Source organism: Mesoplodon bidens, assembly GCF_964165515.1.
Source record: "Mesoplodon bidens genome assembly, chromosome: X".
Classification (NCBI taxonomy): Eukaryota; Metazoa; Chordata; class Mammalia; order Artiodactyla; family Ziphiidae; genus Mesoplodon; species Mesoplodon bidens.
This window is the reverse complement of record NC_138163.1, coordinates 91541924-91568717: the sequence shown is the minus strand read 5'-3', so window position 1 is coordinate 91568717 and position 26794 is coordinate 91541924. Positions and strand designations below refer to the sequence as shown.

Below are 26794 nucleotides of genomic sequence, written 5' to 3'. Positions count from 1 at the left end.
TTAAAACTTGTGTTTCCTTACTTATTTTCATTTTGGATGATCTGTCCATTGGTGAAAGTGGGGTGTTAAAGTCCCCTACTATGGATGTGTTACAGTCGATTTCCCCTTTTATGGCTGTTAGTATTTGCCTTATGTATTGAGGTGCTCCTATGTTGGGTGAATTAATATTTACAATTGTTATATCTTCTTCTTGAAGCGATCCCTTGATCATTATGTAGTGTCCTTCTTTGTCTCTTTTAATAGTCTTTATTTTAAAGTCTATTTTGTCTGATATGAGAATTGCTACTCCAGCTTTCTTTTGATTTCCATTTGCATGGAATATCTTTTTCCATCCCCTCACTTTCAGTCTGTATGTGTCCCTAGGTCCGAAGTGGGTCTCTCGTAGACACCATATATATGGGTCTTCTTTTTGTATCCATTCAGCCAGTCTGTGTCTTTTGGTGGGAGCATTTAATCCATTTTACATTTAAGGTAATTATCGATATATATGTACCTATTCCCATTTTCTTAATTGTTTGGGGTTTGTTATTGTAGGTCTTTTCCTTCTCTTTTGTTTCTTGCTTAGAGAAGTTTCTTTAGCATTTTTTGGAAAGCTGGGTTTGTGGTGCTGAACTCTCTCATCATTTGCTTGACTGTAAAGCTTTTAATTTCTCCATCAAATCTGAATGAGATACTCGCTGCGTAGATTAATCATGGTTGTAGGTTTTTCTCCTTCAACACTTTAAATATGTCCTGCCACTCCCTTCTGCCTTGCAGAGTTTCTGCTGAAACATCAGCTGTTAACCTTATGGGGATTCCCTTATGTGTTATTTGTTGTTTTTCCCTTGCTGCTTTTAATATGTTTTCTTTGTATTTAATTTTTGATAGTTTGATAAATATGTGTTGGCATGTTTCTCCTTGGATTTATCTTGTACCAGACTCTCTGTGCTTCCTGGACTTGATTAACAATTTCCTTTCCATATTAGGGAAGTTTTCAACTATAATCTCTTCAAATATTTTCTCAGTACCTTTCTTTTTCTCTTCTTCTTATGGACCCCTATAATTCGAATGTTGATGCGTTTAATGTTGTCCCCAATGTCTCTGAGACTGTCCTCAATTCTTTTCATTGTTTTTTCTTTATTCTCCTCTGCAGTAGTAATTTCCACTATTTTATCTTTCAAGTCACGTATCCGTTCCCCTGCCTCAGTTATTCTGCTATTGATCCCTTCTAGAGTATTTTTAATTTCAATTATTGTGCTTTTCATCATTGCTTGTTTCCTCTTTCGTTCTTTTAGGTCCTTCTTAAATGCTTCGTGCATTTTCTCTATTCTATTTCCAACATTTCGGATCATCTTTACTATCATTATTCTGAAATTTTTTTCAGGTAGACTGCCTATTTCCTCTTCATTTGTTAGTTCTGGTGGGTTTTTATCTTGGTCCTTCATCTGCTGTGTGTTTTTCTGTCTTCTCATTTTGCTTAACTTACTGTGTTTGAGGTCTCCTTTTCACAGGCTGCAGATTCATAGTTCCCGTTGTTTTTGGTGTCTTTCCCCAGGGGCTAAGGTTGTTTCAGTGTGCTGTGTAGGCCTCCTGGTGGAGGGGACTAGTGCCTGTGTTCTGGTGGATGAGGGTGGATCTTGTCTTTCTGGTGGGCAGTTCCACGTCTTGTGTGTTTTAGCGTGTCTGTGGTCTTAGTATAATTTTAGGCAACCTCTCTGCTAATGGGTGGGGTTGTGTTCCTGTCTTGCTAGTTGTTTGGCATAGGTTGTCCATCAATGTAGCTTGCTCGTCATTGAGTGAAGCTGGGTCTTGGTGTTGAGATGGAGATCTCTGGGAAGTTTTCGCCATTTGATATTATGTGGAGCTGGGAGGTCTCTTGTGGACCTGTGTCCTGAAGTTGGCTCTCCCACCTCAGAGGTACAGTGCTGAGTGCTGGTTGGAGCACCAAGAGACTTTCATCCACACGGCTCATTATGAAAGGGAGAAAAAATAGAAAGAAAGAAAGAAAGATGATAAAATAACATAAAGTAAGATAAAATAAAATCGTTATTTAAATAAAAAATAGTTATTAAGAAAAAAAATTGTTTAAGTAAGAGAACCAAAAAAAAAAAAAAAACGGACATACAGAACCCAAGGACAAATGGTGAAAGCAAAGCTATGCAGACAAAATCTCACACAGAAGCATACACATACACACTCACAAAAAGAGGAAAAGGGTAAAAAATAATATATCTTGCTCCCAAAGTCCACCTCCTCAATTTGGGGTGATTTGTTGTGTATTCAGGAATTCCACAGATTCAGGGAGCATCAAGTTGATTGTGGAGATTTAATCCACTGCTCCTGAGGCTGCTGGGAGTGATTTCCCTTTCTCTTCTTTGTGCGCCCTGCTCCTGGGTTCAGATTTGGATTTGGCCCCGCCTCTGCATGTAGGTCGCCTGAGGGCATCTGTTCTTCACTCAGACACGACGGTGTTAAAGGAACGCTGATTCGGGAGCTCTGACTCACTCAGGCCGGGGTGAGGGAGGGGTACGGATGCGGGGTGAGCCTGCCACGGCAGAGGCCAGCGTGATGTTGCAGCAGCCTTAGGTGCACCATGTGTTCTCTCGGGGAGGTTGTCCCTGGATCACGGGACCCTGGCAGTGGCGGTCTTTCCAGGCTCCAGGAGGGGAGTTGTGGATAGTGACCTGTGCTTGCACACAGACTTCTTGCTGGCATCAGCAGCAGCCTTAACATCTCATGCCTGTCTCTGAGGTCCGCGCTGATAGCCGCGGCTCACGCCCATCTCTGGAGCTCCTTTAAGCAGCGCTCTTAATCCCCTCTCCTCCCGCACTAGGAAACAAAGAGGGAAGAAAAAGTATCTTGCCTCTTCAGCAGGTCCAGACTTTTTTCCTGGGCTCCCTCCCATCTAACTGTGGTGCACTCGTCCCTCCAGACTGTGTTCATGCCGCCAACCCCAGTCCTCTCCCTGAGATCCCACCGAAGCCCCAGCCTCAGCTCCCAGCCCCCGCCCGCCCCGGCAGATGAGAAGACAAGCCTCTCGGGCTGGTTAGTGCTTTTCGGCACCAATCCTCTCTGCGGCAATCTCTCCACTTTGCCCTCCACAGCCCTGTTGCTGCGTTCTCCAGCGCAGCTCTGAAGCTTCCCCCCTCCGCCACCCACAGTCTCCGCCCTCAAAGGGGCTTCCTTATGTGTGTAAACCTTTCCTCCTTCACAGCTCCCTCCCACTGGCCCAGGTCCCGTCCCTATTCTTTTGTCTCTGTTTTTTCTTTTTTCTTTTGCCCTACCCAGTTACGTGGGGAGTTTCTTGCCTTTTGGGAGGTCTGAGATCTTCTGCCAGCATTTGGTGGGTGTTCTATAGGAGCAGTTCCACGTGTCGATGTATTTCTGATGTATTTATGGGGAGGAAGGTGATCTCTGCGTCTTACTCTTCCGCCATCTTCTCCGACCAGCCCCAATATGTATGTTCTTACAGCCATTTTGTTTATTGTACTTTGTTTTTGTAAGTCTTTTTTGTTCCTTTCTTATTTTCTTCTCTTCCCTTATGATTTGATGGCTATCTTTAGTGTTATTTTTGGATTTCATTTTGGTTTTTTGTTTGCATATATTATTAATTTTTGGTTTGTGGTTACCATGAGTTTAAATATAGCAATCTACATATATATGTGATTGTTTTAATTTTCTGAACTCTTAATCCCAAATGCATTTTAACAAGCCTGCATTTGTAATCTCCTGCCCACACAATTACTGTTTTGATATCATATTTTATATGTTATCTAATTGTATTATCTCTTATCTGCTTAATGTGGATATAGATGATTTTACTACTTTCATCTTTTAACCTTCCTAGTAGCTTTTTTCATGGTTGATTTCCTACCTTTTCTATATGTTTGCCTTTACCAATGACATTTATCTGTTCTTAATTTTTATGTTTCTAGTTTTGACCTTTTCTTTTTCACGTAGAGTAGTTCCTTTAACATTTCTTTGAATGCTGGCTTGATGGTGTTGAACTCTTTCAGCTTTTGTTTGTCTTTAAAGCTTTTGATCTCTCCATCAAATCCAAATGAAAGCCTTGCCAAGTAGAGTATTCTCAGTTTTAGCTTTTTCCCTCTCATCACTTTAACTATATTTTGCCACTCCCTTTTGGCCTGCAGAGTTTCTGTTGAAAAGTCATCTCATAGCTATATGGAAGTTCCCTTGTATGTAATGTGTTGCTTTTCCCTTGCTGCTTTTAATATTCTCTAGCTTTTGTTTTTGCCACTTTAATTACAGTGTATCTTGTTGATTTCCTCTTTGTGTTAATCCTACTTGGGACTCTCAGTCCTTCCTGGACTTTATGTCCTTTTTTTTTTCCACATTAGGGAAGTTTTCAGCTATTAAGTCTTCAATTATGTTCTCAGCCCCTTTCTCTCTCTTCTCCTTCTGGGACCCCTATAGTGTAAATATTAGTGCTCTTGATGTTTTCCAGAGGTCTCTTAAACTGTCCTCATTTCTTTTCATTTTTTTCTTTTCTCTATTCAGCATCAATGTTTTCTGTTACTCTATTCTAACTCACTGATCTTTTCCTCTGTATCATTTAATGTACTATTATTTCCTTCTAGTGTATTTTTCTTTGCAGTTGTTGTATTCTTCACCTTTGGTTGTTTTATATATTTTCTAAATCTTTGTTAAAATCTTCTAACTTCTCTCTCTGTGCATCCATTCTTCTCCTGAATTTTTTGTTCATCTTATTGATCACTATCCTAAACTCTTTCTTGGATAGATTGACTATGTCCACTTCACTTATCATTCTGAGTAGGTTGCTCTATAATCAACTGTAGGTTACACAAACTTCTAACTGCTACTAGGGGAAGGTTAAGTAGAAATACACAGGTGAGAGACTGTGGTGGAGATGAGTAGTTGCAGTCTTTGGGCATTCAGCAGAAAGTCCACAGAACATGTTTCAAATGGAGTGGTAGTGATATTGGTGGATCAAGGCTCTATGTGCCATAAAAGTTTGCAATATATAGCAATTCAAAGCATCTGGTCAAGGTAGTACTATAAGGACCAGTATCACAGTATCAGCAGCAGCTGGGAGACGCTTTGTTATTTTTTTTTTTAAGTACGTCAGGATTCCAAGTCAGAGGGCACTGTTTTTCAAAATTCCAATTAGATATATTATTTTATTGGAGACATTTCTGTGGGTGACGTGCATGGTATGGCATAAAAGGGGTTGAGTTTTCTGTAGTTTTCAGGCAGAGTAAGTATCCATTTTTGTTTTCTTTCCAAAGGCAGGGTCCTGAGAGGGCAGACTCTGAGAACCTAAGACAAATCAGTTTATCACTGTACTTCTCAGGAATAAGGCTGCCTACTTTATTCTCTACAGGTGGGGCCCCTGCCTTGGAAGAGAATTTGTATAGATAGCTAGCTTAGGCAAACATATAGAATGCATGGACTCTTTATATTGTATGGAAATCCAGCTAACTCATTTAACAGAGAACCAAAAATTGGATCTATGGTATGAGGTTGGGTCTGTATAGTATATTGAAATTATGTTTGTTGTTATGTAACAGTGAAATTGGGGGATAAAAATGGTAAAACAGGAGTTTTATGTTAAGAATTTTCTATATAGCGCACGTTGATTTTTTTCTCACTTTAGAGAAATTGGAACAGAGTACTAATAAATTCAATTAAGAGTTTAAATTTTGACTCAAACTATACCATGTATCAAAGATAATATGGTCAATATAACCCAGCCAGTAAAATTATTTTTATTTATTATATTATGATACAGGAAATATTTTTCCTTTGTTGCTTCTTCCCATATCTAGAGTTGCACTATTACAATTAATTTTATAGAGAGCTATATATGTGATCAATTGCCTCAAGATGTTTAGCCATCATTAATTCTGTTGGATGTCTGGCTACACACTGGGTAATGCAAGAGACAACAATCTTATAAAATAGGATATAAGTAATACAGTTAGTAACATCAATAAGGTTATAGTACAGCAGAGAAATTATGAACACTTTCAAAACAACAAAGAGAGAACAAATTAAAACAATGTATAGCTAGTTGTAATCTGGATCACAATAAGCCATCAAATCCAGAGGGAAGCCAGCTGGAGAAGTCAAATTCTGGAGGGATTAGGTAGAGAGAAGAAGATAAGCGTTTCATATCTGTTTATAAAGGTATAATTTATCACCTTGCTGTAGGTCATAGTTAACATAAGAGGTAAGGTTTTCTGGAAAGTAAATATTAAAAGACAGTAATATTTCAGACCAAAAGTCATAAATTATAATTCATATTTATCAGTTCTTTCAGTCCATGTAATTAAATTTTGTTGGTCTGGATGAAGCCATTAAGTTTTCCAATAGTTTTGTAATTTCTTACCCAGTTCAATGGTATGATCTAAAAGTCATCAGAAACCTATAATTTTCAAAAAGTCCTTTTCAAAAATACCTTCTTGAAGATCTTCACTTTTGTTAAAGCATCAGAGTAAAATAATAACTGTCTATAAATGACAAAAGACTTAAAATAGCATAAAGATCTGATTACAATGTAACTGACAAACAGTTATTTCTGTGACATACAATATTTTAAGATAATAACTAGAACTATGACTGATAACATTATACTAGGATAAACCAGATTTTTAGGAATTCCATATAATTTCTAGACTATCTATATTAATGACATTTACCCATGCAATTTGATGATGTTTCCCATTGTAACTTAACATACCAGATAAACTTTATTATTTTAATACCTCTTTGATGTTTCAGGGGCCCTCTGAAGCATCCCAAGGTTAGCTAGAGGTCAAAAGAACTTCATTTAGAATTTGACTTCAAGAAGTATTAAAGATATCAAAAGGTTTTAAAACACTTGGTCAAAATAGGCTCATAGGTCACCATGAAACAATACTTATTCACTCAAAGTGACAAGAAAAGAATTTAAAGGCAAATACTGAAAGTTACAACAGATTACTTAGAAGATAAACTTTACAACCTGTTATTAAAAGTAGATTAATATTTTTTAAAAGAATTCATTCTCTTAAAACAAAGAGCAAACCAATTCTAGTTTTGTACTGGCTTGCTTTTTTTTAATGTTATAAAACTTTCTTTCTTTCTTTCTTTTTATTTATTTTTTTATTAGTTTCTGCTTTATAACAAAGTGAATCAGTTATACATATACATCTGTTCCCATATCCCTTCCCTCTTGCTTCTTCCTCCCTCCCACCCTCCCTATCCCACCCCTCCAGGCGGTCACACTGGCTTACTTTTAATATTAAAATTTATTTACTCAATTAAATTTTCTTCTAATCTTAACTAGTCCTGACCATCCACAAAACTCTTGTTTCAGGGTTCTTATCCCACAAACCTTCTATAATTTCCCACTTTACCTTCAAATTTTGTCCTATGCCCCCCCCCTTTTTTTCTCTCCAGGACAAATTTACTCTTTTCCCTTAACAGACTGCATTTCCATTCCTTATATCTTTTTTCCTTTCATACAAAGGTGTTTTCCTTATTAATTTTATTACTTTTAATTACATATATGAGTTAGAATTCTTAACTTTCAAAAACCTTTCCCCTTTTTTTTTCGTTTGGTTTTATATTCTACCTGAGTTAATTAGGCTCTCTCAAGTCCTTGTGGACTGTACTTACATTTCTGATTTGTAGAGATTGGCAAGACAAATATATTTGCTTTTAACTTCCCAAAGAACTCTGCTACCTAAGTGATATTAAAAGATTGATTTGCCCAACTATATTTTCTTTAATTTGTTTCCTTATATCAGCAAGATTTCTAACTAAACTGGGAATCAAGAATTCTATGTTCAAGAAATTTGGGGTTCAATTTATCATGCCTTTAAAAGTTTGCACAAGGCATTCAACAATGGCCCTCTTTCTGCGTGCACAAGTTAAACCCAGAGCAGATTGCCCTAGGGGCAAAAAAACTCCATTATTGCTTTTATTAGCCCCTTAATGTTAGCCACCAGTTTTTACTTCATATTCTCTGGGCTCAAGTAACCCTGTTGGTTTCCTTTAGTATGTTTAATTAATATTGCCTGAGGGGCAGATTTATATGCCTTGTCTTATAATACCAGACAGGGGAATCATTCCCCAGTGAGACATAATGTCTATCCCAGAATACAATTAGGCAAAAGAGATGTAACCATCTTATATAAAGCCCATTCAAATATACAAATTTTTGTAAACTTTCATCTCAATTCTACCAACTCTTATACCTTTAACTTTAGCCTCCATTATGACCCCACCAACAAGTCTTGGTCTTACAAGGAATCCCAGAAACTTTCCTTGTTATCCCCTGGCCATTTTATCCATTTATGTATAAAAGACTTTGGGGTCCCTGTCAACAACAAATTGGCATTTGCCAACTACCTCTACAAGGATTAAATCATGTGCTGCTGCAGCTGCTGATTTTAACACCCCCCTGAAAGGAGTTCAGGGTGGAGAGCAGAAATGAGGCACTCTGTTCTCTGGGAAAAACTAGCAGAACAGGTCTTCAGATAGTTTGATATTTTCAGGAGCCAATTTTATGAGCCCAATTCTTTCACCTCTTCATATCTAGAAAAGCACTAAAATCCTTCATGGTGATGACTGCTCCTCGTAACCTTCTGCTAAGAAAAAAATGTGCCTGATTGTATGTACTCCCCTGTCACCAAAATCACATATATACCGATCTTCCCCCCTACCTCTTTGGAGCAGTTCCTCAGAACTATCTGAAATGCTGTCTCCCAGTCTATAGTCTCCATTTTGTTGCAGGAAGGGGGACCCCTTCCAGGGCCCAAGAGTGGGGTCTTATCTAACACTCAGAAATGAATCATCCGAGGAGACACACGTGCTGACAAAGCAAGATATTTTTTGGGAAGGGGCACCCGGGTGGAGAGCAGCAGGGTAAGGGAACCCAGAACTACTCTGCCACATGGCTCGTAGTCTCGGGTTTTATGATAATGGGGTTAGTTTCCAGGCTGTCTCTGGTCAATCATCCTGACTCAGGGTCCTTTCTGGTGACACACGCAACCACTCAGCCAAGATGGATTCCAGCGAGGAGGATTCTGGGAGGTTGGTAGGACATGTACACTGGCGTCTCCTTTCTCCTTTTGAACTTTCTTCTGCTTGGCGTTGACTTGTTCGTTCCACGCTCCTTACCAGGATCTCCTGTCATAAAATAACTCATGCAAATTGTTACTGTCTTTGCCTGGACAGGGTGCGTGGTTTCAGTCAGTGTTTCTCCTAGCAATTTTGACCCAAATAAAACGTGAGTCACAATTCTCATGTGCAATTATTTTAAGTCAACATCCCCAGTGAGGGGTCAAGCCAAGGCACCCAATCCCTTTTGTCAGTCATTAACTTAATTAACCAACCTAACTTTGTTCCAAGCAATTGCTTGTCAGGTACCTCAGTGTAATTTTCTTTAAGCTTTTTAATTTTTAAAAAACTGGGGTAAATAAAGCAGACTTGTTTGGGGCCTTTTAATGTTGGAGGGACCATTTGGGGGACCCTTTTGCCATCCAAACTTAGGTTGTGTTTGTTTTGATCCCATCAGTGTCCATTTTATTTATCCCATTTCATAAAAACCATGTAAGATTTCTATCCTGTTGGGACGAGTCACTTTAAAATTTCCACTTTGTTTGGAAGAAGTCGTTTGACCTTCCCCTCAACTTCCTCCAATTCCCTTGTTAATCAACCTAATTAACATTAATTAACCTAGTATTTTTATTAACATCCATAAGACCCATTAAGGGGAATCCAAGACCACAAGTAAGGTTTCCCAGACCATTGTTTGTTTCTTTGTTTGTTTTAATCTAAGGGAGTTCTTAAGCTGTTATATTTTTGCATCCAGATTTTAATTTGGTCTTTCAATAGGTCCCAATAAAACAGCTGTTTATAATGAGAGCTCTCTATAGATTTATCAATTTAGAAGTTTTTCCAATTTAAAGGATCCATAGTCTGGCCATTGATGAGTAGTATCTTAATAGCAACCCAAACCAATAAGATGCAAGATGTGTCCTTACAAGAGAGTGCAAAAAGTACAGTCTTCACAAGGTCCAGAAACTTTACTCCCCAAAATAGTCTAAGAAAGTAAAGGCCTTCATTGTACAGGGGGACACAACGAAGATTGAGATGGAAAAGGTCCCTTATGGGCTGGAATCCCTATGACAAATTTCCCTGAGAGCTGGCATAGCCAAAGAGACTGCTCAGAATCCCTGTCTATTCAACTGGCTGCCAAATCTACACCATATGTGTACCTTCTGGATGGCAAATACCATTCTCTCAAAACACAGAGCAAAACATCTAAGAAGATCTAGTAGAACATTTACATTTCAAAGGCACAGGAAGAGAAATGCAAGCTCCTCCTAGAAAGGATTTTGTTCCTTTAAGGTCAGAATTCTGAAAAGATGTTCCTTTCAAGCCAGCTTTCTCTGTGTACAGAAAATCCAATTTGGGAATGTGAAAAAGAGCCCCATCTTGGCCATTTTTAGCGTTAGATTTTCTTAGTTCCCAATTAAGTAAGTCCTTGCAAGTATAAGTTTCATATATATTGTACATGAACCTGGCTGTGGTGTTAGTTGAAGGCTGGCTCTCTGATGACCCTTGTTTAGGGAAAACATGAGGCCAGTTTCCTACCTAATCACCCAGTCCAGACTACTCAGTGTTTTTCAACAGAGCAAATCCCAGTATCTTCCAACTGGGTGAATTTTCCCTGGTGTCTTTTTAACACAATATCTTTCAAATGTGGGGACGGGTACCTCTTCTTGAAACTAAGTTTAAGGAAAACCTCCTTACAGCAAGTAGTTTGTCCACCATCAAATAAAACTTAGGATCATCAGCCAATAACGGGAGATCTAAGACCCAGGAGAGTTTCACCCAATTTTCTGGACACACCAAGGAGGCAAATGGGCACAAGTGACCCTTGCTGGTACCAAGGCTCTGGACCCTTATACAGTGCAGGCAAAACAGAAGGTACTCTGGGCCCCATTGTGGTTTCCAAAACTGTCAACTGAAACAAAAATACACAATGTAAATGTTGTGAGTTACTGACGACTTTCGACCAGGAGACAGCTTCTCAGACAGCTCTGAGGAACTACTCTGGAAACCTAAGGGAGGAGCCGGGAAATATATGAACTTTTTTGCTGGGAAAAGCACGAGGTCAAGCACAAAAACTTACTGCTAATAACAAATAACAGACATCTCAAGTTAATGATTTTTAGTGTGTTGATACATATGGGAAAATGCAGGGATCTGAGGTCACTGAAATTTTCCCTTAGATAAATATCTTAACAATCTAGGGGTCAGTATATCCAAAGCACAAATTGGAAGCATTTTGCTTCCAGTTTTTCTCCATCTTCAATTCCCCTCAGGATACACTGTTTGTGGGTGAATGTAGTGGTTAATGGTTTGATTTTTGTAGAACTGGAATGGCACGTAAATTTTTCTTTCTTTACACTCTTTAAAAATAGGACTTATAGGTCCCAACTAAACCTACTAAATCAGAATGTCTGGGTAAAGATAAGAGGAATCTGTATTTCTAACAATGATTTTAAGTGATTTTTATGATGGGGAAAGTTTAAAGAAAATGAGTATACTGAAAAGAGCGTATGTTTTAGAAAAGTTGTTTTCAACCTCAGCTGAACATTGGAATTATATAGGGATTTTTATTTATTTATTTATTTATTTATTTTTAAAGCACCTTTATTCAGAATAGGCCAAAGCTACAAACAATCCAGATGTCCCTCAGCGGGTGAATGGTTAATTGTGGTATATTCATACCACGGAATACCACTCAGAAATAATATTTCTTTTTTTAAACATCTTTATGGGAGTAAAATTGCTTAACAATGGTGTGTTCCTTTCTGTTTTATAACAAAGTGAATCAGTTATACATATATATATATATGTCCCCATATCTCTTCCCCCTTGCGTCTCCCTCCCTCCCACCCTCCCTATCCCACCCCTCTATGTGGTCACAAAACACCTAGCTGATCTCCCTGTGCTATGCGGCTGTTTTCGACTAGCTTTGTATTTTACATTTGGTAGTATATATATGTCCATGCCACTCTCTCGCTTTGTCCCAGCATATCATTCCCCCTTCCCGTTTCCTCAAGTCCATTCTCTAGTAGTTCTGTGTCTTTACTCCCGACATGCCCCTAGGTTCTTCATGACTTTTTCTTTTTCTTCTTTTTTTCTTTAGATTGCATACATATATGTTAGAATACAGTATTTGTTTTTCTCTTGCTGACTTACTTCACTCTGTACAACACACGCTAGGTCCATCCACCTCACTACAAATAACTCAATTTCCTTTCTTTTTATGGCTGAGTAATATTCCATTGTATATATGTGCCACATCTTCTTTATCCATTCATCTGTTGATGGAAACCTAGGTTGCTTCCATATCCTGGGTATTGTAAATAGAGCTGCAATGAACATTTTGGTACATGACTCTTTTTGAATTATGGTTTTCTCAGGGTATATGTCCAGTAGTGGGATTCCTGGGTCGTATCGTAGTTCTATTTGTAGTTTTTTAAGGAACCTCCATACTGTTCTCCATAGTGGCTGTATCAACTTATAATCCCACCGACAGTGCCAGACGGTTCCCTTTTCTCTACACCCTCTCCTGCATTTATTGTTTCTAGATTTTTAAAAACATCTTTATTGGAGTATAATTGCTTTAAAATGGTGTGTTACTTTCTGCTTTATAACAAAGTGAATCAGTTATACATATACATATGTTCCCATATCTCTTCCCTCTTGCATCTCCCTCCCTTTCACACTCCCTATCCCACCCCTCCAAGTGGTCAGAAAGAACTGAGCTGATCTCCCTGTGCTATGTGGCTGCTTCCCACTATCTATCTATTTTACATTTGGGAGTGTATATATGTCCATACCACTCTCTCACTTTGTCACAGCTTACCCTTCCCCCTCCCCATATCCTCAAGTCCATTCTCTAGTAGGTCTGTGACTTCATTCCCACCTTACCCCTAGGTTCTTCATGACATTTTTCTTCTTAGATTCCATATATATCTATTAGCATACGTATTTTTCTTTCTCTTTCTGACTTACTTCACTCTGTATGACAGACTCTCGGTATATCCACCTCACTACAAATAACTCAGTTTCATTTCTTTTTATGGCTGAGTAATATTCCATTGTATATATGTGCCACATCTTCTTTAGCCATTCATCCAATGATGGACACTTAGGTTGTTTCCATCTCCGGGCTATTGTAAATAGAGCTTCAATGAACATTTTGGTACGTGACTCATTTTGAATTATGGTTTTCTCAGGGTATATGCCCAGTTGTGGGACTGCTGGGTCATATGGTAGTTCTATTTGTAGATTTTAAGGAACCTCCATACTGTTCTCCATAGTGGCTGTACCAATTCACATTCCCACCAGCAGTGAAAGAGTGTTCCCTTTTCTCCACACCCTCTCCAGCATTTATTGTTTCTACATTTTTTGATGATGGCCATTCTGACCGGTGTGAGATGATATCTCATTGTAGTTTTGATTTGCATTTCTCTAATGATTAATGATGTTGAACTTTCTTTCATGTGTTTCTTGGTAGTCTGTATATCTTCTTTGGAGAAATGTCTATTTAGGTCATCTGCCCATTTTTGGATTGCATTCTTTGTTTTTTTGTTATTGAGCTTCATGAGCTGCTTGTAATTTTTGGAGATTAATCAGTTGTCAGTTGCTTCATTTGCAAATATTTTCTTCCATTCTGAGGGTTGTCTTTTGGTCTTGTTTATGGTTTCCTTTGCTGTGCAAAGCTTTGAAGTTTCATTAGGTCCCATTTGTTTATTTTTGTTTTTACTTCCATTTCTCTAGTAGGTGGGTCAAAAAGGATCTTGCTGTGATTTATGTCACAGAGTGGTCTGCCTAACTTTTCCTCTAAGAGTTGGATAGTTTCTGGCCTTACATTTAGGTCTTTAATCCATTTTGAGTTTATTTTTGTGTATGGTGGTAGGGAGTTTTCTAATCTCATACTTTTACATGTACCTGTCCAGTTTTCCCAGCACCACTTATTGAAGAGGATGCCTTTTCTCCACTGTATATTCTTGCCTCCCTTATCAAAGAGAAGGTGACCAAATGTGCGTGGGTTTATCTCTGCACTTTCTATCCTGTTCCATTGATCTATATATATATATTTTTTGCAAGTACCATACTGTCTTCATTACTGAAGCTTTGTAGTATAGTCTGAAGTCAGGGAGCCTGATTCTTCCAGCTCCATTTTTCATTCTCAAGTTTCCGTTGGCTATTCAGGGTCTTTTGTGTTTCCATAGAAATTCTGAAATTTTTTGTTGTAGTTCTGTGAAAAATGCCAGTGGTTGTTTGATAGGGATTGCATTGAATCTGTAGATTGCTTTGGGTACTAGAGTCATTTTCACAATGTTGATTCTTCCAATCCAAAAACATGGTATATCTCTCCATCTGTTTGTATCATCTTTAATTTCTTTCATCAGTGTCAGATAATTTTCTGCATACAGGTCTTTTGTCTCCTTTGGTAGGTTTATTCCTAGATATATTATTCCTTTTGTTACAATGGTAAATGGGAGTGCTTTCTTAATTTCAGTTTCAGATTTTTCATCATTAGTGTTTAGGAATGCCAGAGATTTCTGTGCATTAATTTTGTATCCTGCTACTTTACCAATTTCATTGATTAGCTCTAGTATTTTCGGGTAGCATCTTTGGTATCTCTATGTATAATATCATGTCACCTGCAAACAGTGACAGTTTACTTCTTCTTTTCCAATTTGGATTCCTTTTATTTCTTTTTCTTCTCTGATTGCTGTGGCTAAAACTTCCAAACTTGGGCTTCCCTGGTGGCACAGTGGTTGAGAGTCTGCCTGCCGATGCAGGGGACATGGGTTCATGCTCCGGTTTGGGATAATCCCACATGCTGCAGAGCCGCTAGGCCCGTAGGCAATGGCCACTGAGCCTGCGCGTCCGTAGCCTCTGCTCCACCACGGGAGTGGCCACAACAGTGAGAGGCCCGGGTACCGAAAAAAAAAATTCCAAATCTATCTTGAATTATAGTGGTGAGAGTGGGCAACCTTGTCTGGTTCCTGATTTTAGTGGACATGGTCTCAGTTTTTCACCATTGAGGATTATGTTGGCTGTGGGTTTGTCATACATGGCCTTTATTATGTTGAGGAAAGTTCCCTCTATGCCTAGTTTCTGCAGGGTTTTTATCATAAATAGGTGTTAAATTTTGTAGAAAGCTTTCTCTGCATCTATTGAGATGATCATATGGTTTTTCTCCTTCAATTTGTTAATATGGTGTATTTCTTTGATTCATTTGCATGTATTGAAGAATCCTTTCATTCCTGAGATAAACCGCACTTGATCATCATGTATGATCCTTTTAATGTGCTGTTATATTCTGTTTACTAGTATTGTGTTCAGGATTTTTGCATCAATGTTCATCAGTGATATTGGCCTGTAGTTTTCTTTCTTTGTGACATCTTTGTCTGGTTTTGGTATCAGGGTGACGGTGGCCTCGTAGAATGAGTTTGGGAGTCCTCTGTCCTCTTCTATATTTTGAAAGAATTTGAGAAGGATAGGTGTTAGCTCTTCTCTAAATGTTTGAGAGAGTTCACCTGTGAAGGAATCTGGTCCTTGTCTTTTTTTGTTGTTGGAAGATTTTTAATCACAGTCTCAATTTCAGTTCTTGTGATTGGTCTGTTCATATTTTCTATTTCTTCCTGATTCAGTCTTGGCAGGTTGTGCATTTCTAAGAATTTGTCCATTTCTTCCAGGTTGTCCATTTTATTGGCATAGAGTTGCTTGTAGTAATCTCTCATGATCTTTTGTATTTCTGCAGTGTCGGTTGTTATTTCTCCTTTTTCATTTCTAATTCTACTGATTTGAGTCTTTTCCCTTTTTTTCTTGATGAGTCTGGCTATTGGTTTATCAATTTTGTTTATCTTCTCAAAGAACCAGCTTTTAGTTTTATTGATCTTTGCTATCGTTTCCTTCATTTTTTTTCATTTATCTCTGATCTGATCTTTATGATTTCTTTCCTTTTGCTAACTTTAGATATTTTTGTTCTTCTTTCTCTAATTGCTTTAGTTGCAATGTTCGGTTGTTTATTTGAGATGTTTCCTGTTTCTTAAGGTGGGATTGTATTGCTATACACTTCCCTCTTAGATCTGCTTTTGCTGCATCCCATAATTTTTGGGTCGTCATGTCTCCATTGTCATTTTTTTCTACGTATTTTTTATTTCCTCTTTGATTTCTTCAGTGATAGCTTCGTTATTAAGTAGTGTGTATTGTTTAGCCTCCATGTGTTTGTATTTTTTACATATCTTTTCCTGTAATTTATATCTAGTCTCATAGCGTTGTGTTCGGAAAAGATACTTGATACGATTTTAATTTTCTTAAATTTACCAAGGCTTGATTTGTGACCGAAGATATGATCTCTTCTGGAGAATATTCCATGAGCACTTGAGAAAAATGTGTATTCTGATGTATTTGGATGGAATGTCCTATAAATATCCATTAAGTCCATCTTGTTTAATGTATCATTAAAGCTTGTGTTTCCTTCTTTATATTCATTTTGGTTGATCTGTCCATTGGGAAAGTATGCTGTTAAAGTCCCCTACTATGAATATGTTACTGTCGATTTCCCCTTTTACGGCTATTAGTATTTGCCCTATGTGTTGAGGTGCTCCTATGTTTGGTGCATAAATATTTACAAATGTTATACTTTCTTCTTGGGTTGATCCCTTTGATCATTATGTAATATCCTTTTTTGACTCTTGTAATAGTGTTTGTTTTAAAGTCTATTTTGTATGATATGAGAATTGCTACTTCAGCTTTCTTTTGATTTCCATTTGCATGGAATATCTTTTTGCATCCCCTCACTTTCACTCTGTATGTGTCCCTAGGTCTGAGGTTGGTCTCTTGTACACAGCATATATACGTGTCTTGTTTTAGTATCCATTTAGCCCGTCTATGTCTCCTCGCTGGAGCCTTTAATCTGTTTACATTTAAGGTAATTATCAATATATTTATTCCTATTACCATTTTCTTAATTGTTTTGGGTTTGTTACTGTAGGTCTTTTCCTTCTCTTGTGTTTCCTGCCTAGAGAATTTCCTTTATCATTTGTTCTAAAGCTGCTTTGGTGGTGCTGAATTCTCTTAGCTTTTGCTTGATGTAAAGGTTTTAATTTCTCCATCAAATCTAAATGAGATCCTTGCTGGGTAGAGTAATCTTGGTTGTAGGTTTTTCTCCATCATCATTTTAAATATGTCCTGCCACTCCCTTCTGGCTTGCAGAGTTTCTGCTGAAAGATCAGCTGTTAACCTTATGAGGATTCCCTTGTGTGTTATTTGTTGTTCTTCCCTTGCTATGGTTAATATTTTTTCTTTGTTTTTAATTTTTGATAGTTTGATTAATATGTGTGTTGGCATGTTTGTCCTTGGATTTATCCTTTAATGGACTCTCTGTTCTTCCTGGACTTGATTAACTATTTCCTTTTCCATATTAGGGAAGTTTTCAAATGTAGTCTCTTCAAATATTGTATCAGTCCCTTTCCTCTTCTCTTTTTCTTCTGGGACCCCTATAATTCGAATGTTGGTGTGTTTAATGTTGTCCCAGAGGTCTCTGAGACTGTCCTCATTTCTTTTCATTGTTTTTTCTTTATTCTGCTCTGCAGTCCTTATTTCTATTATTTTATATTCCAGTTCACTTATCTGTTCTTCTTCCTCAGTTATTCTCCTTTTGATCTCTTCTAGAGAATTTTCAATTTCATATATTGTGTTGTTTATCACTGGTTCTTTGCTCTTTCATTCTTCTAGATCTTTGTTAAACGTTTCTTTTATTTCCTCCATTTTTTTTTCAAGACTTTGGATCATGTTTACTATCATTATTCAGAGTTCTTTTTCAGGAAAACTGCCTATTTCCTCTTCATTTATTAAGTCTGGTGTGTTTTTGCCTTGCTCCTTCATGTGCTGTGTTTTTCTCTCTCTTCCCATTTTGCTTAACTTACTGTGTTTGGAATCTCCTTTTTTCTGCCTGCAGCTTCGTAGTTCCCATTGTTTTTGATGTCTGCCCCCAGTGGCTGAGGTTGGTTCAGTGGGTTGTGGAGGCTTCCTTTTGGAGGGGACTAGTCCCTGTGTTCTAGTGGATACAGCTGAATCTTGTATTTCTTTTGGACAGGTCCACATCTGGTGGTGTGTTTTGTGGTGTCTGTGACCTTATTGTGATTTTCGGCAGCCTCTCTGCTAATGGATTGTGTTGTGTTCCTGTCTTGCTAGTTGTTTGGAATAAGGTGTCCAGCACTGTAGCTTGCTGGTCGTTGAGTAGAGCTGGGTCTTGGCTTTAAGCTGGAGATCTCTGGGAGATTTTCGCCATTTGATATTACATGGAGCTGGGAGGTCTCTTGTGGACCAGTGTCCTGAACTTGGCTCACCCACCTCAGAGGCACAGCCCTGATGCCTGGCTGGAGCACCAAGTGCCTGTGATCCACACGGCTCAGAATAAAATGGAGGGAAAAAAAGAAATAAAGAGAGAAGGAGGTAAAATAAAATAAAATATTTAAAATAAAAAATAAAAACTAATTACCAAAAAAATTTTTAAGTAATAAAAAAAGAAAGAAGATAACAATGAAACCAAAGACAAATCTACCGAAGATAACAAGTTCTAAATACTACCGTAAAACAAAAACAAAAACAAAATGGACAGACAGATCCCTAGGACAAATGTTAAAAGCAAAGCTATACAGACAAAATCACACACAGAATCATACACATACACACTCAAAAAAAGAGAAAAAGGGGAAAATATATATATATAGTTGCTCACAAAGTCCATCTCCTCAATTTGGGATGATTCATTATCTATTCAGGTATTCCACAGATGCAGGGTACATCATGTTCACTGTGGAGATTTAATCCGATGCTCCTGAGGCTGCTGCGAGAAATTTCCCTTTCTCTTCTCTTTTCGCACAGTCCCTGGTGTTTAACTTTTGGTTTGGACCCGCCTCTGCATGTAGGTCTCCTGAGGGCATCTGTTCTTTGCTCAGACAGGACAGTGTTAAAGGAGCAGCTGATTCAGTGCTCTGGCTCACTCAGGCCGGGGGCAGGGAGGGATATGGAATGTGGGGCGAGCCTGTGGCTACAAAGGCAGGCATGACATTGCACCAGCCTGAGGCATGCTGTGTTTTCTACTGGGGAATTTGTCCCTGGGTCACGGGACCCTGGCAGTGGCAGGCTGCACAGGCTCCCGGGAGGGGAGGTGTGGATAGTGACCTGTGCTTGCTCACAGGCTTCTTGGTGGCTGCAACAGTCTTAGCGTCTCATGTCTGTCTCTGTGGTCCTCGCTGATAGCCGCAGCTGGCACCCATCTCTGGAGCTCCTTCAAGCAGCGCTCTTAATCCCCTCTCCTCATGCACCAGGAAACAAAGAGGCAAGAAAAAGTCTCCTGACTGTTCGGCAGCTCCAGACTTTGTCCCAGACTCCCTTCCGGCTAGCTGTGGTACACTACCCCCTTCAGGCTGTGTTTCACAGCCAACCCCAGTCCTCTCCCTGGCATCTAACTGAGGCCCGAGCCTCAGCTCCCAGGCCCCAGCCATCGCAGCAGTGAGCAGACAAACCTTTCGGGCTGGTGAGTGCTGGTCGGCACCGATCCTCTGTGCAGGAATCTCTGCACTTTGCCCTCCACACTCCTGTTGCTGTGCTCTCCTCCGTGGCTCCGAAGCTCCCCCCACCCTCTGCCACCCACATTCTTCGCCTGGGAAGGGGCTTCATATTGTCTGGAAACCTTTCCTCCTTCACAGCTCCCTCCCTCTGGTGCAGGTCCCGTCCGTATTCTTTTGTCCCTGTTTTTTTCTTTTTTCTTTTGCCCTACCCAGGTACGTGAGGAGTTTCTTGCCTTTTGGTAGGTCTGAGGTCTTCTGCCAGCGTTCAGTAGGTGTTCTGTAGGAGTTGTTCCATGTGTAGATGTATTTCTGATGTATTTGTGAGGAGGAAGGTGAACTCCACGTCTTACTCTTCCGCCATCTTGAAGCTGACTCCTATATAGGAACCTTTAAAAAATATATTGGTGCCTGTAATCCACAACCCAAGCCTTCTACACCTATTCTAATTTGATTGGTGTGAGCACTGGTCTAAGCATCTGAATATTTTTAAAAGCCCCCCTTGGTAATTCCCTGGTAGTTCAGTGGTTAGGATTTCATGCTTCCACTGCAGGGGGCAAGGGTTGGATAAGTACTTATCAGCAAAGCTTATAAGTAATTTTAAATCAAATTACTTAATGTATCAGGAGAAAGATAATATTATTACACAAACCATTTTCACTGTGAAATTTCCAACTTATTAATTTTGCTGAAGGGAAAGAATGTAATACTGTTATTAATGCTGTGTAACTGTTTTAATTACTTTGTTCCTCTAATCTCCATATTCTCAACTTTGCAAATAAATCCCTCAGGAAATGGATCTCAACTGTTCTACAGACATCATCTTTGCTGGGAATAAGAAGGAAAGCAATTGAGACTTAAAGGAACATGTCAATTCATAAATATACAATTAAATAATTTTATTATTGAGTAAAACAAATACCTAGATGTATGCAGATAGCCAGCAAGTGACTACAAATTTTTAGTAGATTTTCAGTTCATTTTTTTAAACATTTTATTTTATTTTACAGTTGTTATATAACATTCCTTCTTTTAGTAAACAGTCAACAGGTACTCAATTTATGTCAGAAGTTTTACTGAGCTTCCTTTGTCATGCTGTTTTCTATAATTCTTTATCAGGCTTACTCCAATATTTGTTCTTCATAATTCCTTTATCAGTACCTCCTACAGTTGCCCTTAACAGTGTATCTAGCACATATGATAAGTCCCATTCTTTAGCATTCCTCAGTAAGGTTAGGTAAGTTTACTTTTCTCACAATTATGCCCCCTTTTGATAAAATCTGATTTCAGAGGTTTGATATAATTTACATTACATGGCTGATTTCTCTTTGGGATGTTCTTAATTTTCTGTGTATCCAACAAGGCCCAACCAACATATCTAACAAAGTATTGATTAATATTATTACTGGATGAATTTAAAAGAAAATTAGCTTTAGGTGAGTAGCCTTTGAAGATATCATACCAGTTATGTATAGTTAGAGTGGGTTCTTGATTAGCAACAAACAAGTTATCCATCATCCTATAACAACTTTATATAATAAGTTGATTTGGTTTAGCAGCTTGTTTTTCTAAGTGCTTTACAATTTCAGAGTTATTCTTCAGTTTTATTTTCCAATTGATACCTAATGTATAATCAACATGTGGAGCTTAGAAGGTAAGATATATTATTCCTACACATTAAACCACAGGCAATAAGAATACTTCCATCTTCCCAAGTCATGTTACAAATATAATAAACAAATAGTCTACCAAGTCCATTATCCATTATTGTTTTAATTAAAGATTTTATTTTTCTAGAGCAGTTTTAACCTCACAGTAAAATTAAGAAGGTACAGATATTTCCCATATATCCCGTGCCCCACATGCATACCTTCCCCCATTATTAACATTCCTCACTGGAGTGGTGCATTTGTTACAATTGATTGAACCTACATTGACACATCATAATCGCCTGTCAGCGACAAATTTGCACTTGCCGTCTACCTCTACAAGGATCAAGTTAACCGCTGCAGCTGCTGACCTTCAACACCCCCTGAAAGGAGTTCAGGGTGGAGATCAGGAATGAGGCACTCTGTGCTCTGGGAAAAACTGGCAGAACAGGTCTTCAGATAGATACTTTCAGGTCTTTCAGATAGATATTTTATGAGCCCAATTCTTGCATCTCCTAATATCTAGAAAAGCACTAAAATCCTTCATGGTAATGTCTGTGCCTCGTGACTAGCAGTAACCTTCTGTAAAAAATATGTGCTTGATTACATGTTCTTCCCCTTCACCAAAATCACATATATACTGACCTTCACCCCTACCTCTTTGGAGTAGTTTCTCAGAGCTATCTGAAACGCTGTCTCCCAGGTTATAGTCCTCTTTTTGCCCCAAATAAAACTTAACTCACAACTCTCATGTTGTACATTTTTTTCAGTCAACAGTTATGGTGACCACAGATATGGGACCCAGAGTGGACTTATCTCCTTTACCTGAACTGTACGAGGAACCAGAGCTTGTGCCCGTGTGCCTCCTCAGAGAGTCCAGACGAATTTGGGTAAGACTCTCCTGGGTCTTGGATCTCCCGTATTAGTTGATTATCCTGAGTTTTATTTGTTCATGTATAACAGGTACTGTCCTGCTCCCCCAGTTGAAAGGTACTGGGGAGAGCAGATGAAAGGTACCAGGGAATACCCACCCAGTTGAAACATACTGGGGGGGGGGTGATTGGTTGAAAGATACCGAGGAATACCGACCCAGTTGAAAGATACTGATGGGGGGGGGTTGAAAGATACCGGGGTTTGCTCAGTTGTAGGAGACTGAGTGGTCTGGGCTGAGTGGTTATGTAAGAGGCTGATCTGACACTTTTCCTCAGTTTGCGTGCCTTAATAGAATTTGTTGGGATAAAAGTGAAGATATTACATGAGAGCCTTTCTCTGAAGAAAAGGGACAAGTCTCCTCCTGGTTGGTTATGACTTTCTCAGAAGACTGAGACATTTATGTGAGTGGTGGAAGCAGAGTCCTCATACCGTGAAGTGTTCCCATAGGGAAAACCACTCATTAATTAAAAGACTTGCTAATACAGTGGTCACTATAAGAATTGGCCATTCAGTGATCCAAGCACCTGTGGTGGTCTTAGACCACCAAAGGGAAAAATTGAGACACGTTAAGAGGGCTGAAACCGCTCTAGGGTGACACCTAGAGGAGTTAAGCTGACAAGCAGCACAGTGGCCCACTACACAACTTCATTAGTAAATTTTATCCCCAAGTTCAACTTTAAAATAGGAAATAGAGCCTTTCAAACACAGAAAAAAGGGGCATCAAAAAACCAGCCTCTGACAAACACCCTAGCCAGGTTTATGTACATACAAAACTCATACTTACAAATACCTACTTAATTTGGGAAATTATGCTAAAAGATCTCAACCTGAAACAGCCAAATATTGGTTCTTTTGATATTTGAAAGTTGCTATTTTCTCATGCACAGTTAGAAAAAGCCAGCTGTAAGATCAAACAGACTGAATGGAATGCTTACATTGATTTCTGTCTAGAAGCTTCTAAAATAGGAAATGAGGGGGAGTTGAGGAAGATGGCGAAAGAGAAAGACGTGGAGATCACCTTCCTCCCCACAGATACATCAGAAATACATCGACACGTGGAATGCTCCTATAGAACACCGACTGAACGCTGGCAGAAGACCTCAGACCTCCCAAAAGGCAAGGAAGTCCCCATGTGAGAACGGAGACCGTGTTTCCGCAGAGCTGGAACTCCAGGCTCGGGGTCTCTTTCCTCCGCTGTCACGGAGGTGCCCCAGAGCCCGAGGGGAGGGCGGCCTCACTGAGGCTGCCAGCTCTGGAGGGGCCCCGGCAGCTGAAGCCGTGACATTCGTGGGGACGGCGGGCCAGTTGTTTCAACAAATAACATAAAGACAAAATGGAAAAACAAGGACGTTTGTGCCTGAGATCATGTTGATGCAAAACTAGGGATGGCCACCTTGTCCCAGCCGTGTGGATGAAAGGCTCTTTGTGCTGCAGCCAGGAGTCAGTGCTGTGCCTCTGAGGTGGGAGAGACAACTTCAGGACACTGGTCCACAAGAGGCCTCCCAGCTCCACATAATATCAAACGGTGAAAAACTCCCAGAGATCTCCATCTCAACACCAGCACCCAGCTTCACTCAACGACCAGCAAGCTACAGTGCTGGACACCCTATGCCAAACAACTAGCAAGACAGGAACACGACCCCACCCATTAGCAGAGAGGCAGCCTAAAATCATAATAAGGCCACAGACACCAAAACACACCACCAGACGTGGACCTGCCCACCAGAAAGACAAGATCCAGCCTCATCCACCAGAACACAAGCACTAGTCCCCTACACCAGGAAGCCTACACAACCCACTGAACCAAACTTAGCCACTGGGGACAGACACCAAAAATAATGGGAACTACGAACCTGCAGCCTGCAAAAAGGAGACCCCAAACACAGTAAGATAAGCAAAATGAGAAGACAGAGAAAGACACAGCAGATGAAGTAGCAAGATAAAAATGCACCAGACCTAACAAATGAGGAGGAAATAGGCAGTCTACCTGAAAAAGAATTCAGAATAATGATAGTAAAGATGATCCAAAATCTTGGAAATAGAATGGAGAAAATATAAGTAACGTTTAACAAGGACCTAGAAGAACTAAAGAGCAAACAGAGATGAACAACACAATAACTGAACTTAAAAATTCTCTAGAAGGTGAACTAATTTTGTTTATCTTCTCAAAGAACCAGCTTTTAGTTTTATTGACCGATGCTATCGTTTCCTTCATTTCTTTTTCATTTATTTCTGATCTGATCTTTATGATTTCTTTCCTTCTGCTAACTTTGGGGGTTTTTTGTTCTTCTTTCTCTTTAGGTGCAAGGTTAGGTTGTTTATTTGAGATGTTTCCTGTTTCTTAAGGTAGGATTTTATTGCTATAAACGTCCCTCTTAGAACTGCTTTTGCTGCATCCCATAGGTTTTGGGGTGTCGTGTCTCCATTTTCATTTATTTCTAGGCACTTTTTGATTTCCTCTTTGATTTCTTCAGTGATCACTTCGTTATTAAGTAGTGTATTGTTTAGCCTCCATGTGTTTTTATTTTTTACAGCTCTTTTCCTGTAATTGATATCTGGTCTCATAGCGTTGTGGTTGGAAAAGATACTTGAAACAATTTCAATTTTCTTAAATTTACCAAGGCTTGATTTGTGACCCATGATATGATCTATCCTGGAGAATATTCCATGAGCACTTGAGAAAAATGTGTATTCTGTTGTTTTTGGATGGAATGTCCTATAAATATCCATTAAGCCCTTCTTGTTTAATGTATCATTTAAAGCTTGTGTTTCCTTATTTATTTTCATTTTGGATGATCTGTCCATTGGTGAAAGTGGGGTGTTGAAGTCCCCTACTGTGAATGTGTTACTGTCGATTTCCCCTTTTATGGCTGTTAGTATTTGCCTTACGTATTGAGGTGCTCCTACGTTGGGTGCATAAATATTTACAATTGTTATGTCTTCTTCTTGGATCGATCCCTTGATCATTATGTAGTAAATTCTTTTTTGGTATACTGCATATTTCCTCTTCATTTCTTAGGTCTGGTGGGTTTTTGCCTTGCTCCTTCATCTGCTGTGTCTTTCTCTGTCTTCTCATTTTGCTTAACTTACTGTGATTGCAGTCTCCTTTTCGCAGGCTGCTGTTTCGTAGTTTCCATTGTTTTTGTTGTCTGTCCCCAGTGGCAAAAGTTGTTTCAGTGGTTTGTGTCGGCTTCCTGGTGTAGGGGACTAGTGCCTGTGTTCTGGTAGATGAGGCTGTATCTTGTCTTACTGGTGGGCAGGTCCACGTCTGGAAGTGTGTTTTGAGGTGTCTGTGGCCTTATGATTTTAGGCAGCCTCTGTGCTAATGGATGGGGTTGTTTTCCTGTCTCACTAGTTCTTTGGCATAGGGTGTCTTGCACTGTAGCTTGCTGGTCGTTGAATTGAGTTGGGTCTTGGTTTTGAGATGGAGATCTCTGGGAGATTTCACCGTTTGATAATACGTGGAGCTGGGCAGTCTCTGGTGGACCACTTTCCTGAACTTGGCTCTCTCACCTCAGAGGCAGAGCCCTGACTTCTGGCTCCAGCACCAAGAGCCCATCATCCATACAGCTCAGCATAAAAGGGAGAAAAAAAAGAAAGAAAGATAAAGTAAACTGAAATAAAATAGGTATAAAATTAAGAACAAAAATAAGTATTAAAAAAATTAAGTACTTAAAAAAGAAGGAAAGAACAACCAAACCAAAAAACAAATCCACCAATGATAAAAAGTGTTGAAAACAATACTAAAAAAAGTGGAATTACAAAACCCTAGGACAAATGGTAAAAGCAAAGCTATACAGACAAATCACACAGAAATGCATACGCATACACACTCACAAATAGATAAAGAGGGAAAAAAATATATCTATATTGTTGTTCCCACAGTCCACCTCCTCAATTTGGATCATTCGTTGTCTATTCAGGTTTTCCACAGATGCAGGGTACATCAAGTTGACTGTGGAGATTTAATTTGCTGCTCCTGAGGCTGCTGGGAGAGATTTCCCTTTCTCTTCTTTGTTCGCACAGCTCCTGGGGTTCAGCTTTGGATTTGGCCCTGCCTCTGCGTGTAGGTCGCCTGAGGGCATCTGTTCTTCTCGCAGACAGGACGGGGTTAAAGAAGCAGGTGCTTCTGGGTCTCTGGATCACTCAGGCCAGGGGAAGGGATGGTTATGGTGTGCGGCACGAGCCTGCGGCAGCAGAGGCCACTGTGACATTGCAACAGCATTATGTGCGCTGTGTGTTCTCCTGTGTAAGTTGTCCCTGGACATGGGACCCTGGCATTGGCGGGCTGCACAGGCTCCTGGGAGGGGAGTTGTGGATCATGTCCTGTGCTTGCACACAGGCTTCTTAGTGGCTGCAGCAGCAGCCTTACTGTCTCATGCCCGTGTCTGGGGTCCACGCTGATTGCTGTGGATCTTGCCTGTCTCTGGAGCTCCTTCAAGCAGCGAACTTGTGTGTGTGTGTTTTAGCATCTTTAGTAGAGTATAATTGCTTTACAATGGTGTGTCAGTTTCTCCTTTATAACAAAGTGAATCAATTATACATATACATATGTCCCCATATCTCTTCCCTCTTACATCTCCATGCCTA

At 39.4% G+C, this 26794-nt stretch overlaps 1 protein-coding gene across 1 annotated transcript in view; it reads left to right on the top strand.

Moving 5' to 3' along the window:
• The window catches only part of LOC308609414 (uncharacterized protein), a gene marked incomplete at its 5' end in the record, with an annotated part of 115628 nt that extends 90898 nt beyond the window's left edge, over nt 1-24730 (top strand). Inside the window, 2 exons of the mRNA XM_081223089.1 lie at nt 22042-22161; nt 23237-24730. Of these exons, the coding sequence (XP_081079215.1) occupies nt 22042-22161; nt 23237-23530 (414 nt within the window). The 3' untranslated portion in view covers nt 23531-24730. The remainder of the gene's footprint in view (nt 1-22041; nt 22162-23236) is intronic.
• Nucleotides 24731-26794: the final 2064 nt, after the last annotated feature.